The sequence below is a fragment of the Dermacentor silvarum genome, chromosome 10 (assembly GCF_013339745.2).
Source record: "Dermacentor silvarum isolate Dsil-2018 chromosome 10, BIME_Dsil_1.4, whole genome shotgun sequence".
In the NCBI taxonomy this organism is placed as follows: Eukaryota; Metazoa; Arthropoda; class Arachnida; order Ixodida; family Ixodidae; genus Dermacentor; species Dermacentor silvarum.
In genome coordinates this window covers 157,729,302-157,751,554 of record NC_051163.1, presented here as the reverse complement: position 1 = coordinate 157,751,554, position 22,253 = coordinate 157,729,302, and the positions used below count along the sequence as shown (strand labels likewise).

General features: G+C 45.6%; 1 protein-coding gene across 1 annotated transcript in view; it reads left to right on the top strand.

Annotated features, from left to right (window-relative positions):
- The window catches only part of LOC119431959 (cytochrome P450 3A31-like), a 44,026-nt gene that overhangs the window by 1,452 nt on the left and 20,321 nt on the right, over positions 1-22,253 (top strand). The window contains exons 3-6 of the mRNA XM_049658125.1: positions 7,496-7,548; positions 9,245-9,341; positions 13,417-13,533; positions 14,182-14,270. Of these exons, the coding sequence (XP_049514082.1) occupies positions 7,496-7,548; positions 9,245-9,341; positions 13,417-13,533; positions 14,182-14,270 (356 nt within the window). The remainder of the gene's footprint in view (positions 1-7,495; positions 7,549-9,244; positions 9,342-13,416; positions 13,534-14,181; positions 14,271-22,253) is intronic.

The window sequence follows — 22,253 nt, the reverse complement described above, 5'->3', positions numbered from 1 at the left end:
GCTGCATTGGTACTATATGTGCAGGAATGTGCTGCCATCTCGGTGCCCCCTCTTGGCTTAAACAAAAATGGTAGCATCCTCTGAGCATGGCCTCCGCGATCACTGATGCAGTTCCTGTACAGTACTGATATGTGGATGACGTAGCTCTCTGTGCGATTCTTTGGCAATTTATAAATTGAGGTTGTGTCATGCCGTCCTCAGTCACTACTTTTTCAGTGACTAAGTTTTCCATTGGCGCACGATAAATGCTGATGAATGTTGAAGGGCATAATTGAATTATCTTTCTGATTAGACGTCGCATCTGCCTTTGTGTTCTTTATAGTGACACAGGTTGTTGGAAAGGCTCATGGACAAGCCCGGCCAGAAAAAGCAACGCACAGAATGAAATGGGGTTCAGTAAACTTCAAGTGTACTTTGTCGTGCACATACAAAAGTAAATGTGTGAAGCTAGCGCAAATGCTTCTCAACAATGTGCACTGAAAAGGTATTCCTGGCTGTGGCAGAGTGCATGCCAGATGTATACGCACTTCTTACAGTGGGCCACAGCTGTCTTCTCATTTGGTTGTTTTACCGCTTGTTTGTAACCCGATTACTACAGTTTCCTTGGAAAGCATGTAACGTTATGTGAGCTGTCAATCACCAATGCTGTAGCTGCTGGATGTCATATCAGGGTTCGCACAGCCCCTTGAAACTACTTGAATACCCGTGAGCTCCTTGTAATCCTTGAAAATCCCGTGGGATTTGTTCCGCTAGAGGAAATTAACGATGTACCTCCGCCAGTCATGCTGATATTTAAGGCCCTTTCGCTTACGAATGCCCAGGAAAACAAGCTGTGTTGACTAAAGGGCAACATCAGGAAGTTTCGTTTTTAAATCTTGCAGCCCCTACGTCGTCTGGCAACTAATATGCATTGGAAATCCAATCCAATCCAATGCGAGGCATATCGCTCGCTCGGCTTGCGTATAGTGCCTAGAATATACTCTAGTGGTGCCGTCCACCGAGCGTCTCCAACGCGGGACGGTGGCGCGGGCAGTGATGCCTGCCGCCGCGGGCCACCAGACGGCGATGCCTGTCGGCACCATGCTAAATCCTGCGGTGTTCCGACTCGCGTTCGTTTGCAATGCGTTGATTGCTACGCGTCGATTGCAATGCGTAGTTCATTTCTCGCCTTGCTGCCGCTTTCGTTGCAGTCTTTTCTTCTTGTGAGTGGGTTTTTTGCATCTATGAAACTTTGAACAAGTCGCGAAACCGCGATTTCCCAGAGACGCGGAAAGAAACAGCTGATCTCACTACCCAGCGCGTCCGCAGACCCCGAACGTATTGCGGATTGGGACAAGGACATAAGAGGCAGATCGCCGGGCAAATGGGGAGACTCGCGTCGTGTCTTGCCTGAAGTCCGCCCATGTCTCAGCATGGTTCGGCACAGTCTCGAAGTGCAGCGCACCAAGCGGCCGGCGGCGGCAGGCATCTCACTCGGTGCTACCGCGACACCCGCTCTCGGCACACTAGTAAGTGTCTTTTAGGTACTATAGTCGGGCCGTTCGTCGGCCTCGTGCGCGCCATTTCAGTGAAGTTTGCGTTGTGTATTTACTTTGACAAGATGCCAGGCGGGAAGTGCAAGTTTCAGCCTGCGTGGCTGCAACATACGGACTATCGTCACTGGGTGAGACCGGAACCAAGCGATCCTTATCGAGCAATGTGCGCATTATGTCAGAAGACGGTCGACATTGCAACGATGGGGGAATCTGCCTTGAAGAGCCTCCAGAAAGGCGCGAAGCACCGATCCAAAGCTGCAGCAGGTGAGGGCTGCTCATCCGTCACAAGTTTCATGCAAGCGGCAAATCTGTCGTCCGAGGCTGCTTGTCGGCGTGAAAGCACGGCAACTTCCTCTCGGGCTGCGACACTTGACGAAGACTGCAAAAAGCATGATTCCGTGATCGAAGCCGAGATTTTGTGGACAAGGAAATTTGTGTCCTCACACTACTCCTACAGCTCCAGTGGATCCATTTCCCAGCTATTCCAAAAGATGTTTCCGGATAGCGAGGTCGCGAGAAGCTTCACTTGCTCTGAGAAAAAGTGCGCGTACGTCGCGTGCCACGGTCTGCGCCCATTTTTCACTTCGCAAGTACAACAAATGATGGAGAAGTCTGACAATTTTGTTGTGCTTTTTGACGAAACCTTGAATGAATACCTGCAAAGAAAACAACTTGATGTTCACGTCAGATTGTGGAATAACTGTGAGGTGACAACCAGATATCTGACTTCGACATTCATGGGTCACAGCACAGCGGACGACCTTATGCAGAAGTTGACGGAAACACTCGCGTCCTTTCCCTTGAGCAAGATTGTGCAGCTCTCGATGGACGGCCCGAATGTCAACTGGAGTCTTTTCAACAAGTTGCAGCAGCACATGAAGAATGACTTTCAAGTTCAGTGCTTGGATATTGGTTCATGTGGCTTGCACACAGTGCATAATGCTTACAAAGCAGGAATGCATGCGACAAGCTGGCCAGTTGACACCTTTCTGTCGAGCTTATTCTCACTCTTCCATGATGCACAGGCCCGCCGTGAAGATTTTGTTGAAGAAACAGGGAGCAAGCTGTTTCCACTTCCTTTCGTACCCCACCGTTGGATCGAGAACGTGCCCGTACTGGAGAGAGCCCTGGCTATGTGGGAGCATTTGAGGCACTACACCGAAGCAGTGAGCGACCATAGGCTACCCTTGCCGAAATGTAGAGCGTATGAGAACGTCAGTGCTTTTCTAAAGGACCAGCTTGCACTTGCGAAACTGAACTTTTCCCTAAACGTTGCAATGGTTGTGCAGCCTTTTTTGACTGTTTTTCAGAGTGATTCTCCAAAGACATTTTTTTTAGCAAAAGAGCTTGAAACTGTCTTGAGGAGCCTCCTTGCAAGGTTCGTGAAGCGCTCGGTATTGACAGAAGCCGCGAGCATCACGAAACTGCTGCGAATGGATGTTCATGATATTGCCAATTACACGTCACTTCAGAAGGTGGATGTTGGATGTGTGGCTGAGAAGATGTTAAAAAGCGGAAAAGCGAGTACCAAGTGTGTTTTTGAATTTAGGGGCGAGTGTCGTAAGTTCATTGTGAACATGATCCTGAAAATCATGGAGAGAAGTCCTCTTAGGTACCCTCTGGTTCGAGGGTTGTCATGTTTCGACCCCAGAGAGATGGCGAAGACAGAAATGTGCCTTGGGAAGCTGAAAGTTGTTCTTAACTGTTTAATTGACAGTAAGCTTCTTTCTGAGCACAAGAGAGATATTGTGTGTGCACAGTACATTCAGTTCTGCCAAGAAAAGCGGCATGAACTGCAAAACTATGAAAGAGACCATGAACGCCTTGACGTTCTCTTCGTGCGCCTTTTGAAGCATGACCCGGCGTTCTCGATGTTATGGGAAGTACTGAAGGTCCTTCTCTTGCTTAGCCATGGGCAGGCTTCAGTAGAAAGAGGTTTCAGTGTAAACAAGCAGATCGCGGTCGAAAATATGGCAGAGCTCTCGTATATCTCACAACGAGTCATCTGCGAGGCCGTGAAAACCCACGGTGGGCTGCTTAACGTTCCACTGTCGAAAGAACTGAAGTCATCAGTGCGCCAAGCCAGGCATAGGTATGCGCTATACATGGACGAACAGAAGAAGCAAGCTGTAGCTCAACAGGTAACCTTGAAGAGAAAAGCACTCGAGCTAGAGCTACAGAGCATGCAAGAGAAGAAGACAAAGCTCCAAAAAACTCTGAAGTGCTTGCAGGAGTCAGCGGATCACTTTTCAGAAGACGCCGAAGCAAAAAACGACCTGACTTATCTTGTCAAGGCAAACAGTTTCCGTCGAACAGCCAAAGAAAAAGAAGTGGAGATAACAGCTCTTGAAAGAGAAATTAATGCGAAAATAGGGCTCCTTTCCTAAGTCATGTGAGGAAATAAAATTACGCTAACACTCCTTGAATTCTGCCTTTTTGCATCCTTGAAATCCTTGAAATGTCCTTGAATTTCCAGCCAAATATTGTGTACGAACCCTGTCATATATGCTCATTAGCATAGTGTCATCATGGTGCAGTTTTCCACTTATTATCACTTACAACAGCAGCCAGCATGATATTGGCAATCCCAACACTCCCCTTGAGACTGCACATGATGCAACGCTGTGAATATATTGCACATTGCATGTGCACTATACTGCAACCACCCTTGTGATAAAAAACAATGTAATGTAAGTGCTATGTTAAACTGCCTAAATAATATCTCAAGTTGCCAATATAAAGAAAGAAAACACCAAGAATTACACACTAATACTGGCTATGCTGCCACAGAATAACTAAAATAGCTGCTTCAGACATTTTCACAATCATTTAGTGCAGAACTGTTGTAACAGGGACAGAAGGCATGATGCACTGCATGCACTTGAGCTAGATTTTGTAAATCAATTGTTTAATGGAAACTAACAGCAACCAAGTTCATTTGCAGCATCAACATTTCAACGGTTGAATGCAAGAGCTTGGTCACATGGTGGTCGAAGGCAGTAGGCACTGGCATTTCAGAACTCTCAATGCAATGTTCAGGTTTTCTGCTAGTGTTTCATGCTGCATGTGGCATAAGTGCAAGTTATTCTAAATTATGTGAAGCATGCAATTTCTGAAATACATTGGTAAAAAACATGAGACAGTGTGGTATGTGCATTACAGGGGTGACATTAGTAATGATAAAAGGGGCAAAAGTGCTGCTGGAGGTGGTGGAGAAATGCACATGATGATTGCACATGAAGCATGTGCACATATTTATTTATTATTATTTTTTTTAATGTGCCTGTGTACATTTCGTACTTACGCACAACTCATGAAAGCAAGGCTGTGTCAATTCCTGTGATATGACAGCAAAATAAACTTCTGCACTTTGTTCACTAAATGTTATCGTAAATAAATGCAGTTGATTTTATATGCAATATAGTATTTTTCTAGGAGAACTAGTTTGAGCTCATCCCTGTGGTGTAACTAGGTAATGTGGCATTCAATATTCACACTTTGAATTGCTTTCGTGGGCTAATTGAGAGAGGCATGGGGATAAGATTTTACAGAGAGAGAGAGTTGATGAACTAGATGAGAATAGAAAAATTTTAAGGTTGTGGGTTAACAGGCGTCAACATGATTGCTAAAAAGAACAGACATGCTTGGCACGGTTACTTATAGCACAGCTTTCAGCAGAGCAGTCGAGCAGCGTTTTCTTCATTCCTCTAAAGGAAGACAGCTTTTCAGCAACCAAGTGTTGGCATCATGCTATTGTCATCATTGTTGCTGCTGTGCCAACATTGTGTCATGCCATCATTATCATTCTTGTGCCATAGTCATCATTGTTGATGTCACATTGACATCATCATTGCTGTGCCATGTCATGACATCATGCTCGCCATTTTCATGCCATTCTTGTCATACCGAGGTCATTGTCATACAGTTGGCTAATTTTGTGCCGTAAATTACTAAAGAACGCTAAAGGTATCTAAGTCTAAGCATTTTTTGCTATATTTATTCAGCCAGCTCGCCTGAGTAGCCTGGTTGAAGTTATTTTTTGTATCAACTTGGGGGCTTATCCTTTTGCTCTGTCCTTGCAGGGCTTAGCAGCAATCTGGAGTTTCCCTTGTCTTGCACCATTGTTGTGGCATAAGTTGCTAGGTGCACAGATCTGTTTGCAATGACTGGCCACTTATCTATTATAGATAGCGCGCATTTTTCGAGCATGTCACTTGCATTTTTCATTGAAATCTGAGGATATAGGTCCCGGATGATAGTGGATACTGAATCAGCAGTATGCTGATAAGACGGCCTTTCTTCTTTTCAAATTCTGTGGAAGAGCGTGATACCACATACCTTAAATGCTGACCTGTAAATAGATTTTCTAGTTATTGGAAATTCACACATTGATCTCCCTTCTATGCAGTTAAATCTCTACTATAAGGAGAGAAGTAATACCACTGTTGTAATGCTAGTGTTGCCTTTTTGTCTTGTTCTCTGTTTCAGCGATCTTACTTTGATTTAGTCATCATTTCGTTTTATTTTGTGATTCGTGTTTATGTTTACGTATGTTACATTGCATTGTTGATATCTATTGTAGTTAAGTATGTTATTTTTGTGTTTGTTATCAATACAGTGCAACATATTGATGGCATTGTTCAAAATTGTAGTTATAATGTCTGTGTGAACCTCGTTGTGTAACTTACTTTGCATATCCTATGCCACATGTGCTTGAATTACCAGGGAAGGCTGGGCCTTCGTCATGTGTTACAAAACAACTTCAGCCCTAACTTCCTTGGTTGGCAGTGTTTCCTGGGAAGTGAAATAAGAATTATAATGTCCCTAGTGGGACAGCTAGAAGTTTGCACTTTATTTAGAGGAGAACTGGCCCATAGGCAGAGGTGAAAATCACATTTCTTGGCAAAAGCTACTTGTGAAGCTGACGTCGGCTTTTCTTTCACATAGCTAACAATTTCTCTTTACGGCGGCACATTCAGAGTGGGCTGGTGTTTGCCATCTTTTGCAGCTTCGATGGGCAGACCTTTCACATCTGCTGTCACACCTTCATTTAGTTGCCACTTTGCAGAGTTTATACTGTCATAAACAACTTTATCAAAATGTAGTTTGAAACTTGCGACCATTGCTGGAGTTCGTTGCACTTTGCTTTGCGTGGCTTGTGCATGCATCATTTTGCAGCAGTATGACTTTATCATATATGGGGAGCTGAAGGAGGAACTTACTATAACGTAACTGCTTGTGTTAGTTGTTACCAATCTATTAATTTTGTGTTGCAGCACAACTCGCAACATACAGCGACATACTCACACGAAGCAAGAACACCCAGCCATCATCTACCTTCGCACTCATTTTACCAAAACATATTGCACACGTCATTCAAACTTGCAGCACAGTTCCAGTCGGAATTGTTTCAAGATCTATGTGACACATTTTAAATATCATTACTGTCATCAAATGCTTTTGCTGTTGGTACACTAATCTCGTGGTAGACAATTGTGTACACAGAGCCTTAAAAGGCTAAACAAGCTACCATTTTCCAACCAAATTGGCAACATTAATGTCACTGAAAAAGGTGCTGTGATCTAATATCTTAAACAGTGAGTTTCTTGTTAGTCTCTGCTGTTTCTGCATGTGAACTGTATCTAAAGGTTAATCATTGATAATAAAACGAGCACATATCCTACAGTAGGTGTGCTATCAGTGCACACTTCTAAAAAATGCATGCCCCCCCCCCCTCACCCTCCCAGATGCACACATACTCCCTCGCTATCCTGTTCCTGAAATGTTTGCGAATTGTAGAGTTCACAGGCTGGCAGGTACGTTAAAGAAATTTCCCAAGAAATGCCATGCCAACAATTATTAGCGGTCATTTATGAGCTGAGTGTTCACTGGGTTATTGCATGTTATAGAACAGAGCATTTCATGCATTGTCCTCATAATTCTCCTTTTTTTTCTTTCAGCCTATACATGAGATTGATATGAACAGGCACAGGAAATACGGAAAAGTCTTTGGGTATGTATGGTTGGTTGACAATAAGAGAACAAAATGGAGCTGGGCAGGCCATGTAATGCGTAGGACGGATAACCGGTCGACCATTAGTTACACAATAGGGGCCAAGGAAAGGGAAGTGCAGTCGAGGACAGCAGAGAATTGGGTGGCTGTGATGAAATTGGGACATTTAAAGGCACAACTTGAAATTGGCCAGCTCGAGGCAGGGGTGATTAAGAGATCTCTGGAAGAGGCATTTGTCTTGCAGTGGATGTAAAAATAGGCTGATGATAATGTATTGCGTTTCATACTTGTAGCATGTAATGCTTGCCTATAGACAAGCAGCATATTTGAAAGCAAAGCCGAAACACCTACTGTAGAAAAGCACCTACCAGTCATTGCAGTGTTTCGGGAGCTATGACGTTATGCTACTAAGTGCCAAGTCGCTAGTTGAGTTTCCGGACACAGTGGCTGCGTCGCGTCAGGATTTCAATGCAGGATTACTTGTCCACTCTTTTTTTTGGTGCACATAAAAAAAATCCTCGGTAGTAAAAATTTACCGGAGCCTTTTCACTACAGCTTCCCTCATTACCTGTTTGCAGATTAAACCTCATGATTTAATTTGATCAATTATCACACAGGAATCTTTATGACACACATAGAAGTGCGCCTTTTTGCCGCTTCACAAAGTACACAGTGCTTGCAATGTCAAAATGTAATCTTCAGTTCACGTGCACTAAGTTAGGGTTGCCAACTGTCCCAACATTAGTGGGACAGTGCCAACTTTTGAGTATATGTCATGAGTCCCAACTTGACCCAATTGGGGCTGCTGAATGACCTGACTTTTTTTTTGTGCTGAATAACATTCAATAAACCAGATTTCCTTTTTATAATGCCTGACAGCTAGCTCAAAAGCACATTCCTGTCTTTTGTCTTCTGTTGTGTTGTAATAAAACAAAGGCAGTTTCGTTTTAGTTGTGGTTTTACTTCTGTTGCAGTCCCTAATGGTTCACAGTACCTCTATTTGTATTGGTAGCAATGTTAGCCAGGCTACTACTGCCCATTTCTTGTTGTAAATCGTGGTAGGACAAAAAAATAAAAGTGAAACTTTGTTGCACATGTATACAGACGGATGGCTCCTGGCGCCGACAGGCATAGCACACTAAAGCTTGTAGCTCGAGACTTTAATCCTCAGCGAAGCGTGCATAGACTCTTGCATCTCTTAGCTTCACTGCATGTGCAGCAAAGCCATGTGCGTACTTGCCAGTATAAATACCGACGAAATGAGTAAACATAAATGTAATGAACAAGTGAGAACACTGAACCACCCGAGTGGGCTGCAGTTCGAGACTGGTAATTCCCTGGAGCATCGCAGGAGTCTTTGTGCATGTTCTGGTGATAACCTTATCATTTGTCAAAACTCATGGCACTGCAGTTTATGACATTTCTGCTGTACATATAACCTCAAGCTCATTTCTGCACATCATGCTATGGCAATGGCCATCTCAGTTGCCGCTACATTGACATGACATCTTGTTTTATAGCTTGCAGCTTGATGAAGTAATTGCTGTTCACATAGAACAGAAGACGAGGCACCACGGGCTCTGCTACAAAAGCTGTTATTAGTGTCTTGTCTTATTTGCGCTGCAATGGCTACATCAAGTATCACTCAACAAGTTATTTAGCATTTCTGAGCTTGTCACTGTCTCTTTTGTTATAGTGCTTTTGAAGGGCTCCATCCCACACTTTTTTTGTCGGATCCTGATTTAATCAAGCTTGTGCTCGTCAAGCATTTTAATGACCTTCCTGACCGCAGAGTGAGTACACCTGTACCGTCACTAGCCTTTGTAGCATACTGCGTTTTCAGTATTACTGCTCAGATTAAATTAACCTTCAAAATGAATGAAATCTTTCTCTTTTCATGTGGTCCCATTGGAGGTTTTACTTTGTTTAGTCACATAAGGGCAGTCGCTTTCTCGTTCAGCATGGTTTGCTGCTCATTTTTCTCATTCTAAATATGTTCTTGTTCAAGTGTTTGGTGCCATGTACTCATATTGCAAGGATTCACTGAGGACCCAAAAATCTTTCAGAAGCCATCTGTGGATGTTTGCTAAAATGTAAAAAGCAATTTAATGGTATCTACACATGTAGCTGTGTACGGACATAACTGAGACTTAGTACGTACATATATATATATGCTGCATCTGAAACTCGTATAATTAAAAGACCTATGGTGGGGGGGTTTGGTCGTCAGACCTCTGACAACTGAACCTCATAGGTCTTGAAATTGTCTTGAACCATGTTTTTAATTTTTTTATTAATTATTTTTCTTTCTTTCTCTTTTTTTAAATTTTTGTTCGACAGCTTGCAAAGTTAGTTGGCACACCCTCTATAAGAGATGCTCATAAGGCATGAATAGTTGAAGAATGCTCATGTTTGACATTGAGGAAGGTGCTGTTTATTTTGACTGATGCTGCGTTGTGAAGTGGTTACAGCACCGAGCAGTGGCGCACCGACGGGGGGGGATTCGGGGGTTGTAACCCCCCCCTGAGGCCGACTTAACCCCCTCTTTTGTTTAACCACTTTTCTTTCCTTACGCATTTGAGTGCTGCAACTAAGATGTAAGACGCGCAATCGTCTGCACACTCGCAAAAAGCGAAATTTTTTGACAATTTCCCGTGAAGAAATCGAAATTAGTGCTGTTTAGATGGTATTGGCAAACTGTCAACCCCCCCCCTGGCAGAAATCCTAGGTGCGCTACTGGCACCGAGTCACTTTCCCACGCATGGCTCCGATATCTCGGGATGTGCATGCCAAGGCTCTGTCTCTCGTCTTCGTCACAGAACTCTGCGACAGCCAGTCACTCCACCTTCTGCATTGTAAATTGTTATTTTGTGTAACTTAAAATGCTAAATAAGCCCAAAACTTCTTCAAAAGCATGTGACAGACTGGCAGTGCATGAGATCTGGTGCCGTATTTTGGATCGGTCACTTTTGGGGATATAAGTTTCAGTGAATTCTGATTGGCTATTTATAAGCCAGCGAGATGAACACAACCATCGCTCTACTGAGACATTGCATCCGAAGCCGTGTTATGCAAAAGTGGATGTATCCTCAAATGTGATCAGCTGATAGTACGCTTCCTGCTTCCAGTATTGTCATGTATTTCGGTGGACAAGACAGACAGGGACGCGTTTAAAACATGCATTTATAATTGCAAAAGTAAACGGCAAACAAGTTATAACACGAGTTAATTCTATAAATTCCCCAAAGTCCTTAGCTACCTTGATTTGATGAGTCCAGAATATTTACATTGCGTACGTCCCTCAACGGGGCCACGTCACCTCGTCGTCGCAGCTTCTGACGACACATCGTTGGGCCCGCCGATGCGTCATAGACTCGACGTCGCTGTGTCCGACGTTCGGTCCACTGTTGGCCTGGTTCGGGGGTCAGGACGATGGGATGACTGAGGCGCCTGGATCGCCCGGTCAACTCCACTAGCCTGCGGATCATAGCCGCAGGGAATCCGGGAAGCGGCACCGTCAGCCTGTAGCTGCGGCTTCCGGTGGGGCATTCGCTCAGCTCGCGGGTCAGTGGCCGCGGCAGCTGAAGAACAGCTTCCATTGGGTTGTTTAGAAGAACTTCTTGCTGGGCGAGTTGGTGCATAACTGTATCGGGAAGCGTTGCGCGTACAGACGGTTGCCGCCGTCTCCGCGATCCACCCGTCCTGTTCGGCCTCCAGCTCCTTCTGCCTCCGTCGTCCCAGACCGTAGCTGGGCTGCTCTCTTCGGCTACGTGTCGCTTCTCCCATTGGCCACGTAGCTGCGTGTGCACTTTTGCACTTCTTCTGCTTTCATGTTTTATTCCTTTTATTCAGACGCTCTTATTTTCTAACTTCTTCTTTCTTTATTTCTGCCACCGACTCCACGTGTCTTCTTGTTCTCTTCTTATCTTCTGCTTTTTCTTCTTCTCTCTTTCTTCCTTTATTGGCCCATGACAAGTATGCATTGGTGGCCTTGATGAGCTAGTAGATGGCCTCTTGTGCAAAGTACCCAATAGCTTTACGTCTGCAGCTGGTTTCGTTGTAGCATTGTGTGGGAGTGGATGTTGACAGGCTAGTCGGTTTGAATTCACAGTTGGAATGTTCAGTGCAACTAGAAGATAAAGATTACACCCACACAAAAGCTGCATGTAAGTGCATCACTGGGCATGTTGTCTTTCTTCTGGCTGCAGTGTGCATTCTAATCATGATTGCAGGAATAGCTATAAAATTATTTTGACGGAATATCTCTGTGAATATTGATTCATAATTCTCAGTTGCACAATATTTTTTTTAGCCCGAGATGATTGAAACGAAACTGCGGGATCGCTGGAAGTTTAAATTATTGTGAGGTGACTGGATTTGGTTGCGTTAGCCAGTGAGCCTGAGTTGGTAATTTAGTGCATTTTGGTACCTGCTTGGCTGCCGACAAGGTATCGGCCAGAGCCAAACAAGAACCGCAAAGCCTGTTTTACTTCTGCTCGTCTGCTTCCAAAACATGCAAGTAACCTTTCAAGTGCAAGTAAACTGCAGACGCAGCAGGTCCAGATGAATACGGCAAAAAACAGCGCAGGCTTGAGGTAGTGTTTACTGCTTGGACAAGAAGCAAAATGGCATTGGGAGGAGCGGTGCCATGTCTGTAACTGATAGAACTGAAGGAGTCAGTCTACCTCCTGTTACATATGGTTTGGCAACGAGCTCATTCATGGGGTGTGGTCAGGTTGATGGCTAAGATGTTAAAGTTTATTGACAGGTATAATGATCAGTCAAGAAAGACAGAGTCACAGCAAGAAAGAGCATTCCTCTTTGAGCATTGATCTTAATATCACTTTCGCCTTCGTATCGAGCAAGAAGGGCATTCTTATCACCATTCTTATCACCATTCTTATCATTGTCTGGTGTAAGGATGCACTGACTGCAACGTAGCATCAACAGAAGGAGATTTGGGAATGAGACACGGCGTGCCCTTTGGCTTTGTCTACGCCTCGCATTGGCTTCCCACGCAAATCACCTTGGGTGTCTGTGCATCGGCATGGTGCACTAAAAGACATGGGCACACCTTGCCACAAGCTGAAAGCTTACACACAAAGTTTTAAATTTTAGAGCAACTTGGGCAACCTTTTGGGATGTAAATCATTTTGTGGCATCTGATTATAGGGCCTGACCGTACAATAGTATGAAGTAGGTGTGAAAAAAGTTTAAGCAAGAGACACCGCACAACTGGTGACTAGTTTAGCACAGACAGAAGTGCAATTGATATCTGATACATTCACTAGCGATATAGGTTTTCTAAACCACGACCTATTCTTGATTGCAAGACACCTTGTACATGCTACAAATATGTCCTGTTCACAAACAGTTTACAGTTGCTTAAAGTTAAAATATACATTTCATTCTCTGTTCATTAAGGTGTGTGTCTCTTCTATTCAATATCTCTGCAGCCTCTATGTAGAAGAATCAATAATTCACCATCGTTGAGCATAGCTCCTCACAGTTTCTTCAACTGGAGCTTTTGCCGTTGGTTATTGGCATCTTTCTGCTGAAATAAAATTTTCAGAAAAAATCTTATGCACCTTTACTGTTTTTTTAAGTTTTAATCAAAACACAGAATTTAGTGCCTACACCTACTTTGCAGCATGGGATAGGCAATCATTTTTCTTGACATATATTCATACAATAAGAGCACGAGACGCATGAATGAGGACAAGATAGGGCAGTGCTCGTCCTGTCCTCTTTCATGTGTCTTTATTATTTTAGTGCATTAGTACATGTCAAGTTAACTGCATTAAGTGCCCAGCAACAAGTGCCTTCTTTTTTATCCCAAGCATTAATATTTCATTGTTGAAATTGCAGACTGTTACACTCAACGACCCCATCTTAGACAACATGATGACCATAGTCTGTGCGGAACGTTGGAGAAAGATTCGGCCAGCTGCAAGTCCTGCCTTCACTGCTGGCAAGCTTCGTAAGGTATTCCCTGCTGCACAGAACTCGGTAGTCTCGGAGACACCTGGCCGTGAGGCCAGATCTCTGAGGTCACGTTGCATTGCGAGCACTTGATATCCCCTTCAGGGCACCATTTATTTCCTTTCATTGCAAAATTATTTTAACCGCATTTCTTGCATCTACAGAATCATGAAATGCATACAGCTATTAGACAGATTATGAATTTCTGAATTCTTAAGAGAGTTTCGTGACCTTTACAGAATGTGGACTCTATGTGAGAACTCTTTAAGAATGTCAGATATGAGTACATCCACTAGTTCATCTATATCATACTAGGAAAGCAGCAAAAAACATTCGTGATGTAAAACGTTGCGAAAAAACAATGGAAGACGTGAACCCCCTACATGACGACATGCTGACAACGAACCCAATCAACCCTATCTTCCAACTCGTCTTACTAAAACACTTCACACATATTATTCAAACTTGTATCACAGGTTCAGTCAGAATTGTCTCGAGATGTGTGACACATTTTAAATATCATTATTTTCATTAATGCTGTTGCATTTCAAATGCACTCTTGCACTGTCCACACCGCGCCTGAAGGGTGTGTAGTTGTGCACCATAACTGCACTCGTGGCGACATTTAAGTGATACTGGTTTCTTTTGTAGATGAACATCATTATTCATGATTGTGCCCGAATTACAGCAGAACACCTCATGGGGCTAGCTGAAGACGGGAAAGACTTGAATCCTAAAGAGTGAGCATTTTTCCCTTCTTTTTGCTTCAAAACATCAGTCATAGTCAATGCAAGACAAGCTTAACAGTCGGCCATTGCGCCAAGTGCGTTGCTTGTACACATTTAGGATGTACTACCGAGTTTTGGGACCGCAACGTGTTTGCTGATTGGCCTTATTGAGTGATGTCATTGTACTTCTTAAATAAAGATGCTGAAAAAGTGGTGTTGTCATTATAGTCGAATACTGTTACAACACAGTTGCATCCAACACGAAAATACCTTTGTTATAATTTTATGTTTGTTCTAAGCATATATTCGTTCCATGCTGATATTAGCAAAAAACGTTTGAGCTTTGCTTTGTTATATCCGATAAATCATTATGTTCATGTTTGTCATGCCAAGGTTCGGCCATATTTTTTTATTGTCTTTAATTCTTACATAATTGTGCAAGGGCCTTTACTCTCATTTCAGCTGCATGTGGTGTAACCTTGGCACCTTTTTTTTTAATTTATGGAAAAATATTTAGTTGCTGTGGTGCCGAATGCATGCATCTTTAAATGAAATATTAGTCTGTAAATTTTCACTACAAACTGAACAGAACACCAGATGCACATAGTACTATCAAGTCTGATTAAAATTACAGATATGTGCCCCAAGCTTTCCAAAACATCACTTTCACTGAGAAAAGGAGTTTCATTTGTGAGGAGATGACATAAATCTTGGACAGAATGGTGTGCCCATACTCCAGGAGTATGGTACAAACTCTCGTGACGTAAAAAACCGAGGGGTCGCCACGGAACGCCCGACCAAGAGGACCAGCTCAGCAGGCTTTTAGAATGGACTAGTGCATGCTGGGCTTGCGCCGATGGCATGCGCAGTCCAACTTTATTGTCATCATTCACAGCTGGCCCCAAGACACTGGCTGAGAGCGCCGACCATAACGTCCCTGCGTTGCGGCGTTGGTTGGCGCTACAGGGCCCCCCACCCAGACGGAGCGGCGAAATGTATGCGATTCACTGCGGTGGTCTGGCCTGGGAGTGCAGCTGTGGACGAGGTTTTGGTGACGGCAGCTTGAGGAACGTGGCCCCAATGATCCCTGCATCGCGGAGAGTGCAGGGGCGACGCCATTTGCACTCTAAGCTGCAGATGAAGATGTATTGCCGGTGTGCATGTACAGTCGATCCCAGTATAGTGCAGGGAACTAGGCAGCCATGATGCCATCGCCTAATGTTGAGCTGGCCAAGCGATGAAGGCCGCGGTGGGGCGCATCGGCGCCGGCAGTAACATCGAATCCGGCACCCGCCGATGCCGTGACCGTGGTGACAGGCCCGCAACGACGGGACCAGGCCCTCTCAATCGAGGTTAGCGTAGTGCCAACGTCTGTATGTCAGTCCGACTTGGGGACAATGGTTTGGTGTTGATGGCAGGCGCTTTCGAAGTACGCGATGGCAGCGTCTGGCCTGGCATCTGTGAAAAATCAGGTGGATGCAAAATCAATGAATTCCAGGAAAGCAGCAGGGGCTGCCGGCCGCGCTGGGCACGAGTGCTCCGACACCGAGCACCGCAAGCCAAGGAGGCATCCTTATGGCCAAACGTCAAGGAAGTGTCGTTGGGGCGCTGAAGCCGAGACACTGAACGTGCGCTGCGAGAGGGGGCATGCGACAAGGGTTCTACGGGAAGGACACTGGCATAGCTAGGAAGTGCAGTGCACGTGATAGCTGGCAGACCAGTCTCACCGCAGTGCTGTCGCAGGATCTCACTCGGAACAGGCACACTGATATGCATCTCGACAGCCATCAAGGCACGGCTCGCTGCTGCGTCATCTCTACGGCTTGGACTGGACGCCATGTAACTCGGGTGGGGGTGCAGTGCATGCCGACTCTTTGGTATGCTCAAGCATGGATGCAAGGGTCATTGCTGAGGACTAGCAGGCCGGAAGGTTGTTCGTGGTCGGGGACGGAATGAGACGTGGGAGGCGCAGCTGTCGTATTGTCTCCCCACAGTGTGGTGTAGGTGTGGCGGAAGATTCGCGAGCAGTGATGCAGCTCTCACCAGGCGCCGATGGCGATGAGGACGGCGTAGGCTGAGCCACTCCTTCAGAAGCGTCAGCCGTTGAAGGAAACTGTGGCACGCTGCGTAGTTGATCGGGAACTGGCACGCCAAAGTGTTGAAAAAAGGTGGTCTTGAGGCCCTCGTACATGTTCTGGTCTGGTGGCGGAAGGTCAAGACAAGAGAAGATGTCGGTGGGAATTTCTCGCTTGAGGAGTAGGTACCGCCAGAGCTGCGACGGCACGCCATTTACGTATAGCTGTGCGTCTACATGCGCAAACCACACGATAGGGCTGTGCGGACGGTAGGGCCACAGTTGCAAACGCCAAGGGTCGTCGAGCGTCGGCGGTTGCCACTCTTCTTCGAGCTGGTCCATGACCGCAGGCGGGGCTCGGTACCTGGTGATGCTGAATCGGTCCTTGTTGATACTCTGAGGATCACGTCCGAAGTCACCAATGTAAGCAACTGAAGGGTCGCCGCGCAGTGACCAGCTCAGCAGGCTTTTAGAACCGACTAGCGCGTGTTAGGCTTGCGCCGATGGCACGCGCTGCCCAACTTTATTCTCGTCGTTCACAGCTGGCCCCAAGGCGCTGGCGGAGAGCGCCGACCCAATGCCTCCTTTAACGTCCCTGCGCTGCGGCGTTGGTTGGTGCTACAACGTAATTGATAAATTTAATGAACCGTCATTTATGAGTAAGGTAGTTATGCTGCTTTACAAAACAGAAGATAATGTAGTTTTGACACTCTATTGGATATAGTTGCTGTCCAAATTTAACGCCTAGTGACTGCTTGCTTGCAGTAACAAACCCAAATCTTGAAGGCAATGCTTTTGCAGATTGGATGTGCCACAAGCAATTGCAGAGTCAGAAACATGTCATACTGCGATGTTTAAGACATCGCTTATTGCTGCAGAAGAAGTAACTCACTGCATGGTGTTGTACATTATCATACCACTCTTATGGTGCTTTTTATTAGTGTCCCTGTATATGCTTTGCGAGCCTGTGGATCAAACGAGGCAGCAGCACCTCCCTGAGATCATTGGCACAGCTAGATAATGCTTATGTTGCAGGAAATACATGGCGTCTAAATCTACCTCAACGGCTTTATTAGAGTAACAGAATTGAACGTCCGAGACCATGCTTTTGCGTACTAAATTTACTGAAAGCAGGCACTGGAAAGATGTCGTGGACGCCATGTTTCAGACATCGCATATATAAATTACAAAATAATGGTATGCAGCCCCCTCAATCACAATTTCTCCTGCAGCCAGGTAATCTCTTTTGCAAAGGGGTTTTTGCAAAGGTAATATAACGACCTAGATTGATTCAGTGTTTGTCATTCTGTCCCTTTAAATGGCATTCATCTTTAAATACTGTGTGATTACCAGTGCTGTGGCTTTATCATGGCTGATTGCTTTATTGATAAGTACTGCGTATATTCAACATATTTAGCTTGAACGAAATTTTAAAGCAGCTAGCCTGTTCGTAGCTGGCCAATTGAAACATGAAAACCTTCACAAGTGAGCCAACATTCAAATGAAAAAAAAAATTTTTGAAATGGACACTTTTTGGCCGTTTTGAACAAAGTATAATCATAAGCTATGTCAAAATATCTAAGGTCAGATTAACAGGTGTACTGCAGTTTTTGTTCAAATCATCTATATTTTTCTATTTTTCTGCATATGAAACTTCATGCATGTTTTTTATCTCTCTTTCTTATTTCGGCATACAAAATGCATGTATACATGAGTGCAATGCGACAATCGGGAAGAAAGAACTGGACCTTTTCTTTACCTGGCACCAGCTCACATCGTATTCCCGAAATCGTGCCATCCTTGGAAGACATTGCAAAGAAAGCTGCCTCTACAGAAACTGGCAAGCACAAGGCATTACAAGAAAAAGAGCTCTGCAACCTGCTTTATTACCAAAAGTCTCTGGTAAATCCTCCAAGTACCTTCTTGATGAACATCCCGGCAGTGAAGCAGAAGTGTCTGTGCTGGCCACGTTTTCATCACGGTTTAACGTTTCCATCACCCCACCTCTCCCCTAGGATTATCGCAGCAGTCGAGGACGGTATACAACATCTGGGAATTGGCGTTCATTAAGAGACAAAGCTAAATGTAATGGGAGTTCTAACATACCCACCCACCCACCAGAACCTTAACTTAGCAGACAACGAGGTGAAGGCACTGCGAGACTTGAAGAAGGACAAAAGCATCGTTGTCCTCCCAGCCGACAAAGGCAATAGCACTGTTGGCATGGATCGAGCTGACTACGAGAAGAAAGCAGAGGATCTTTTTAATGGAGAAGCATACACCAAGATGGAGAAAGATCCAACGTCTCAAACCCAAACCAAGATGAACCAAATTCTCTTGAAATTTTCAAGCAACATCCGGAATTCAGAATCTTTCACTCAAGGTTGATATGCAGAAACAGCTATGCTGCAAGCTTCTACGGCCTCCCAAAGATGTATAAAACAGAAATTCCTCTACGGCCCATAGTAGATGTCACGTGTTGCTCCCTACAAGCCCTGTCGACCTATCTTCATAAGATACTCTCTCCTCTCACTGGAAAAACAGAAACATACAACATTTGCCACTCAGGACAATTTGCCGAAATTGTGTCTAATGCGAGTCTTGATGAAAACGAGTACATGCTATCATTTGATGTGGTTTCGCTGTTTATTAGTGTGCCTGTGCCCCCTCGCGCCTTCTGTGACACGTTGTGCACTCGAACATGACCCTACACTGAAATACCACACTCCCCTTTCTATTAATCTCATCTGTTGGTGATTGGAATTCTGGCTTTCAAGCACTTACCGTATTTGCTCGATTGTAACGCGAGGGATGACTTTTCATTGCGTCCACCAAGAAAAAATAAAACCGCGAAAGTAACGCAAGGGGTGCCTTTTTGTTGCATCCATCAAAAAGAAAAGAAGAAAACCGCTAAAGTAATGCGAGACGACCGGATGCATGAAAAAGTCGCAGTTTCGCCTGAGAGGCGAAGCATCAGTTGCGATAGCAAATTAGTACAGAGCTATACGGAGTAATGACAGTAGTTTTATCGGATGTATAAACTTGGACACATTCGCTTACTAACTGAATTAATGAGCATGGTATCAGTGCACACAAGCAAACATGAATAGACCACACTCGATGACCGCGCACAACAGCTGTCAAAACGCTACCATGAGCAAGCACGCCAGCAGGGGCGAGCGAAGGTTCGTGCGGTCTATCGCTTGAAGGGAAACTAAGTGGCGAAAGCACAGCGCGTACAAAGGTAAGAGCCGTGTGGAGATCACTTTCAAGATACGGTGCGCACGACAGCCCGCAGCCGCGCTATGTACAAGTACGCGGCATGCTGGCAAAGTAGAAGCCGCGCCCCCTCCCTCTCGCGCTGCCTTCCGGCTTTGCTCCTTTCGCGTGGGAAATTGAGTCGCCAGTTCCCCTTGCGCCCGGTCACAAAATACGCATTTGGTGCCGCAGCTAAACGTCGCCTCCGCTCCCTCCTTCCCATCCCCGCGCTACCTTTCGCACAACGGAAGACTTCGTGTTTGCTCTCCGCCGTGCGTTCGCTCTCCGTGAAAGTGAAAGCGCGCGCTTTCACTCACACATTTCACTCGTTGATTAGAATTGGGTGCATCATTGCACTTTTTAGACAACTTGGATTTCGGTATTCGACTGTAACGCGAGGATCGAGTTTAGGTAGCAAAAATCTGGAAAAAAGCTCGCGTTACAATCGACTAAATACGGTACTTCTCATTTAACAACCAGTTCTACAAACAGACTAGTGGAGCTGCTATGGCTGCTGTTGCGTCCCGAACCGGCCGGGCGCATTCTTTGATTGTTATCACCGAGGCAGGCCCTTTCATGAGCGTCGCTAAGACGGCGACAGTGTCAGACACCGACGAGACGGGCAAACACGCGCCCCAAGTCGGCAGTGCGCATTCTTTGGGTGCTTCCCCCGATTCCACCCCCTTCATCAGCGGCCGCCTACCTGGCGACGCGGCCAGACACCGGCAGTGACGTTCGGACAAAGAAGCTCACTTAGAAGCGACCGACCACAGCCGCCACCCTTCGTTAGACGCGGGAATTAGTGCAAAGGCCATTCTCCCGACCCTGGCAAGATGACCGTCGGAGGGCAAGAAACAGGTCACCGACTTTCGTGGAAGGAGTGTCAACCCCCTGTTTCCGGATTGCCTCGTCCTTGCTTCGAAGGTGCAACATTAGAGGTGGAGTTCAGCGAACAAGACGGCCCGTCTGATTGGCCGCATCAAGGTAATCTGATTCCCTAGTCGGGTCAACTAGGGAAGACCGATGTTTTATAAGGAGACACCCTGAGTGCAGTGGTGTGTCCTGACGTGTTCTGATATGAACTCAGACATGTAGTGAGCTGAGACTTTCAAAGTGCTCTCCCATGGAGTGGGCTTCCATATTTGGAGCCACTGTAAATATGTAGAATAAACCCTTTTTTCTCTCGCTCTTACTCCCGGAGGTACTCATCCCTTTGGCTGAAGGATCACCGGCCTAAACGCTACCGAGTCTCAACTACCCGTTCCCAACAAACTGGGAGCAGCGGCGGGATTAATCCCCAACCCGCAACAACTGGCAGCAGCGGCGGGATTAATCCCCGACCCATAACAAATGGTAACAGCGGCGGGATAAATCGTCACCCCGGTTCGCAACAACGGATGGCAGCGTTGAGATGAATCCTAGCCCCGAGCCGCGAGCAACTGGATGACCGTCGTGAGATCGATCCTTCAGTCAACTTCAGTCGCCGGCATCTCGTTCGCGACCAACTGGATGGCCGTGGTGAGATGGACGCTGCAGCCGACGCCAGTCACCAACAACTGATTCACGAGCGACAGGATGACAGCGGCAAGATGGAACCTGCAGCCAAAGCCAATCGCCAACTGGTTCGCGAGCGGCTGGATGAATGCAGCGCATCATGACTGCACGGTACAGGGTGAGTGCCTGGCTTTGTGCTTGAGTCATCGGATCTTTTAGCCTAAACTTTCTAAAAACCGATGAAGCGTGTACAACTGCCCATTTGATACTGTGGTTGTTGCGCATCCAAGCAGAAAGCAGCTTTCAGCATAGATCTGAACCAGCTACTAAAGCCAGACCTCATTCTTGTGTGGGAGTAATTTGGAAGTGGAGAACTACCGTAATTCTTATCATTTAAAGGCGGCCCAGGATTTTCGTCTTTGAATTGATTCGATGCGGTGGAAGAGAACTTGGGGACTTGGCACTACTTCTGTGTATGGGCGTTTGGTTTCTGCTATATTTTCCAGGCTTCAATTTCTCCTAGGAAAACAGAATTGAGCCACTGGTAGTTTTTTACTTGCATTGCATTTTTGCGGGTTTCGCAGCAAGTATTGTGAATAGCTGAGCCAAAGCCTAAAGTGGTGACCATGGACCTCATGAGTTTGACGAGAGCTAACCTGTTGCGTACGTGTTGCAGTTGTGTCATTCTCTACCTCTACGTAGAGGTAGAGAATGACATGTCAGAAGCCGAAATTAGAGCCATTTTAGAAGGCAACCGTGATCAGAAATACTTTGAATACTTCGGCAACTTAATTCTGAAAGAACAAGAAAACGAGGAGCATGAAGAGCGAGAAAGGCAGGAGTATGAACGAATTAACCAAGAACGAATCAAAATTGCAGAGGAACAAAGTAGGCAGGTAAGGAAAGAGATGCTCTCAATCAAGAGATTGAAAGATTAGAACAGGGTTTTAAAGTGGAGCAGCAGGTATGTCAGGCACCCACAGAAATATCGCACAGAAAGTGTGAAGAAGTTGCGCGCACGGTTCTACCGATGGTAGAAAGAGAGGCTGATCCCCGTGAGCCTAATGGTACGTTCACAGGGGAGGCCAGATCCGTAGACCGTGACGTAGTTCTTGAGGAGCCCGTTAATGGGGACCGTATTGAGCGCGACGAGATACTGTGCCAATGGA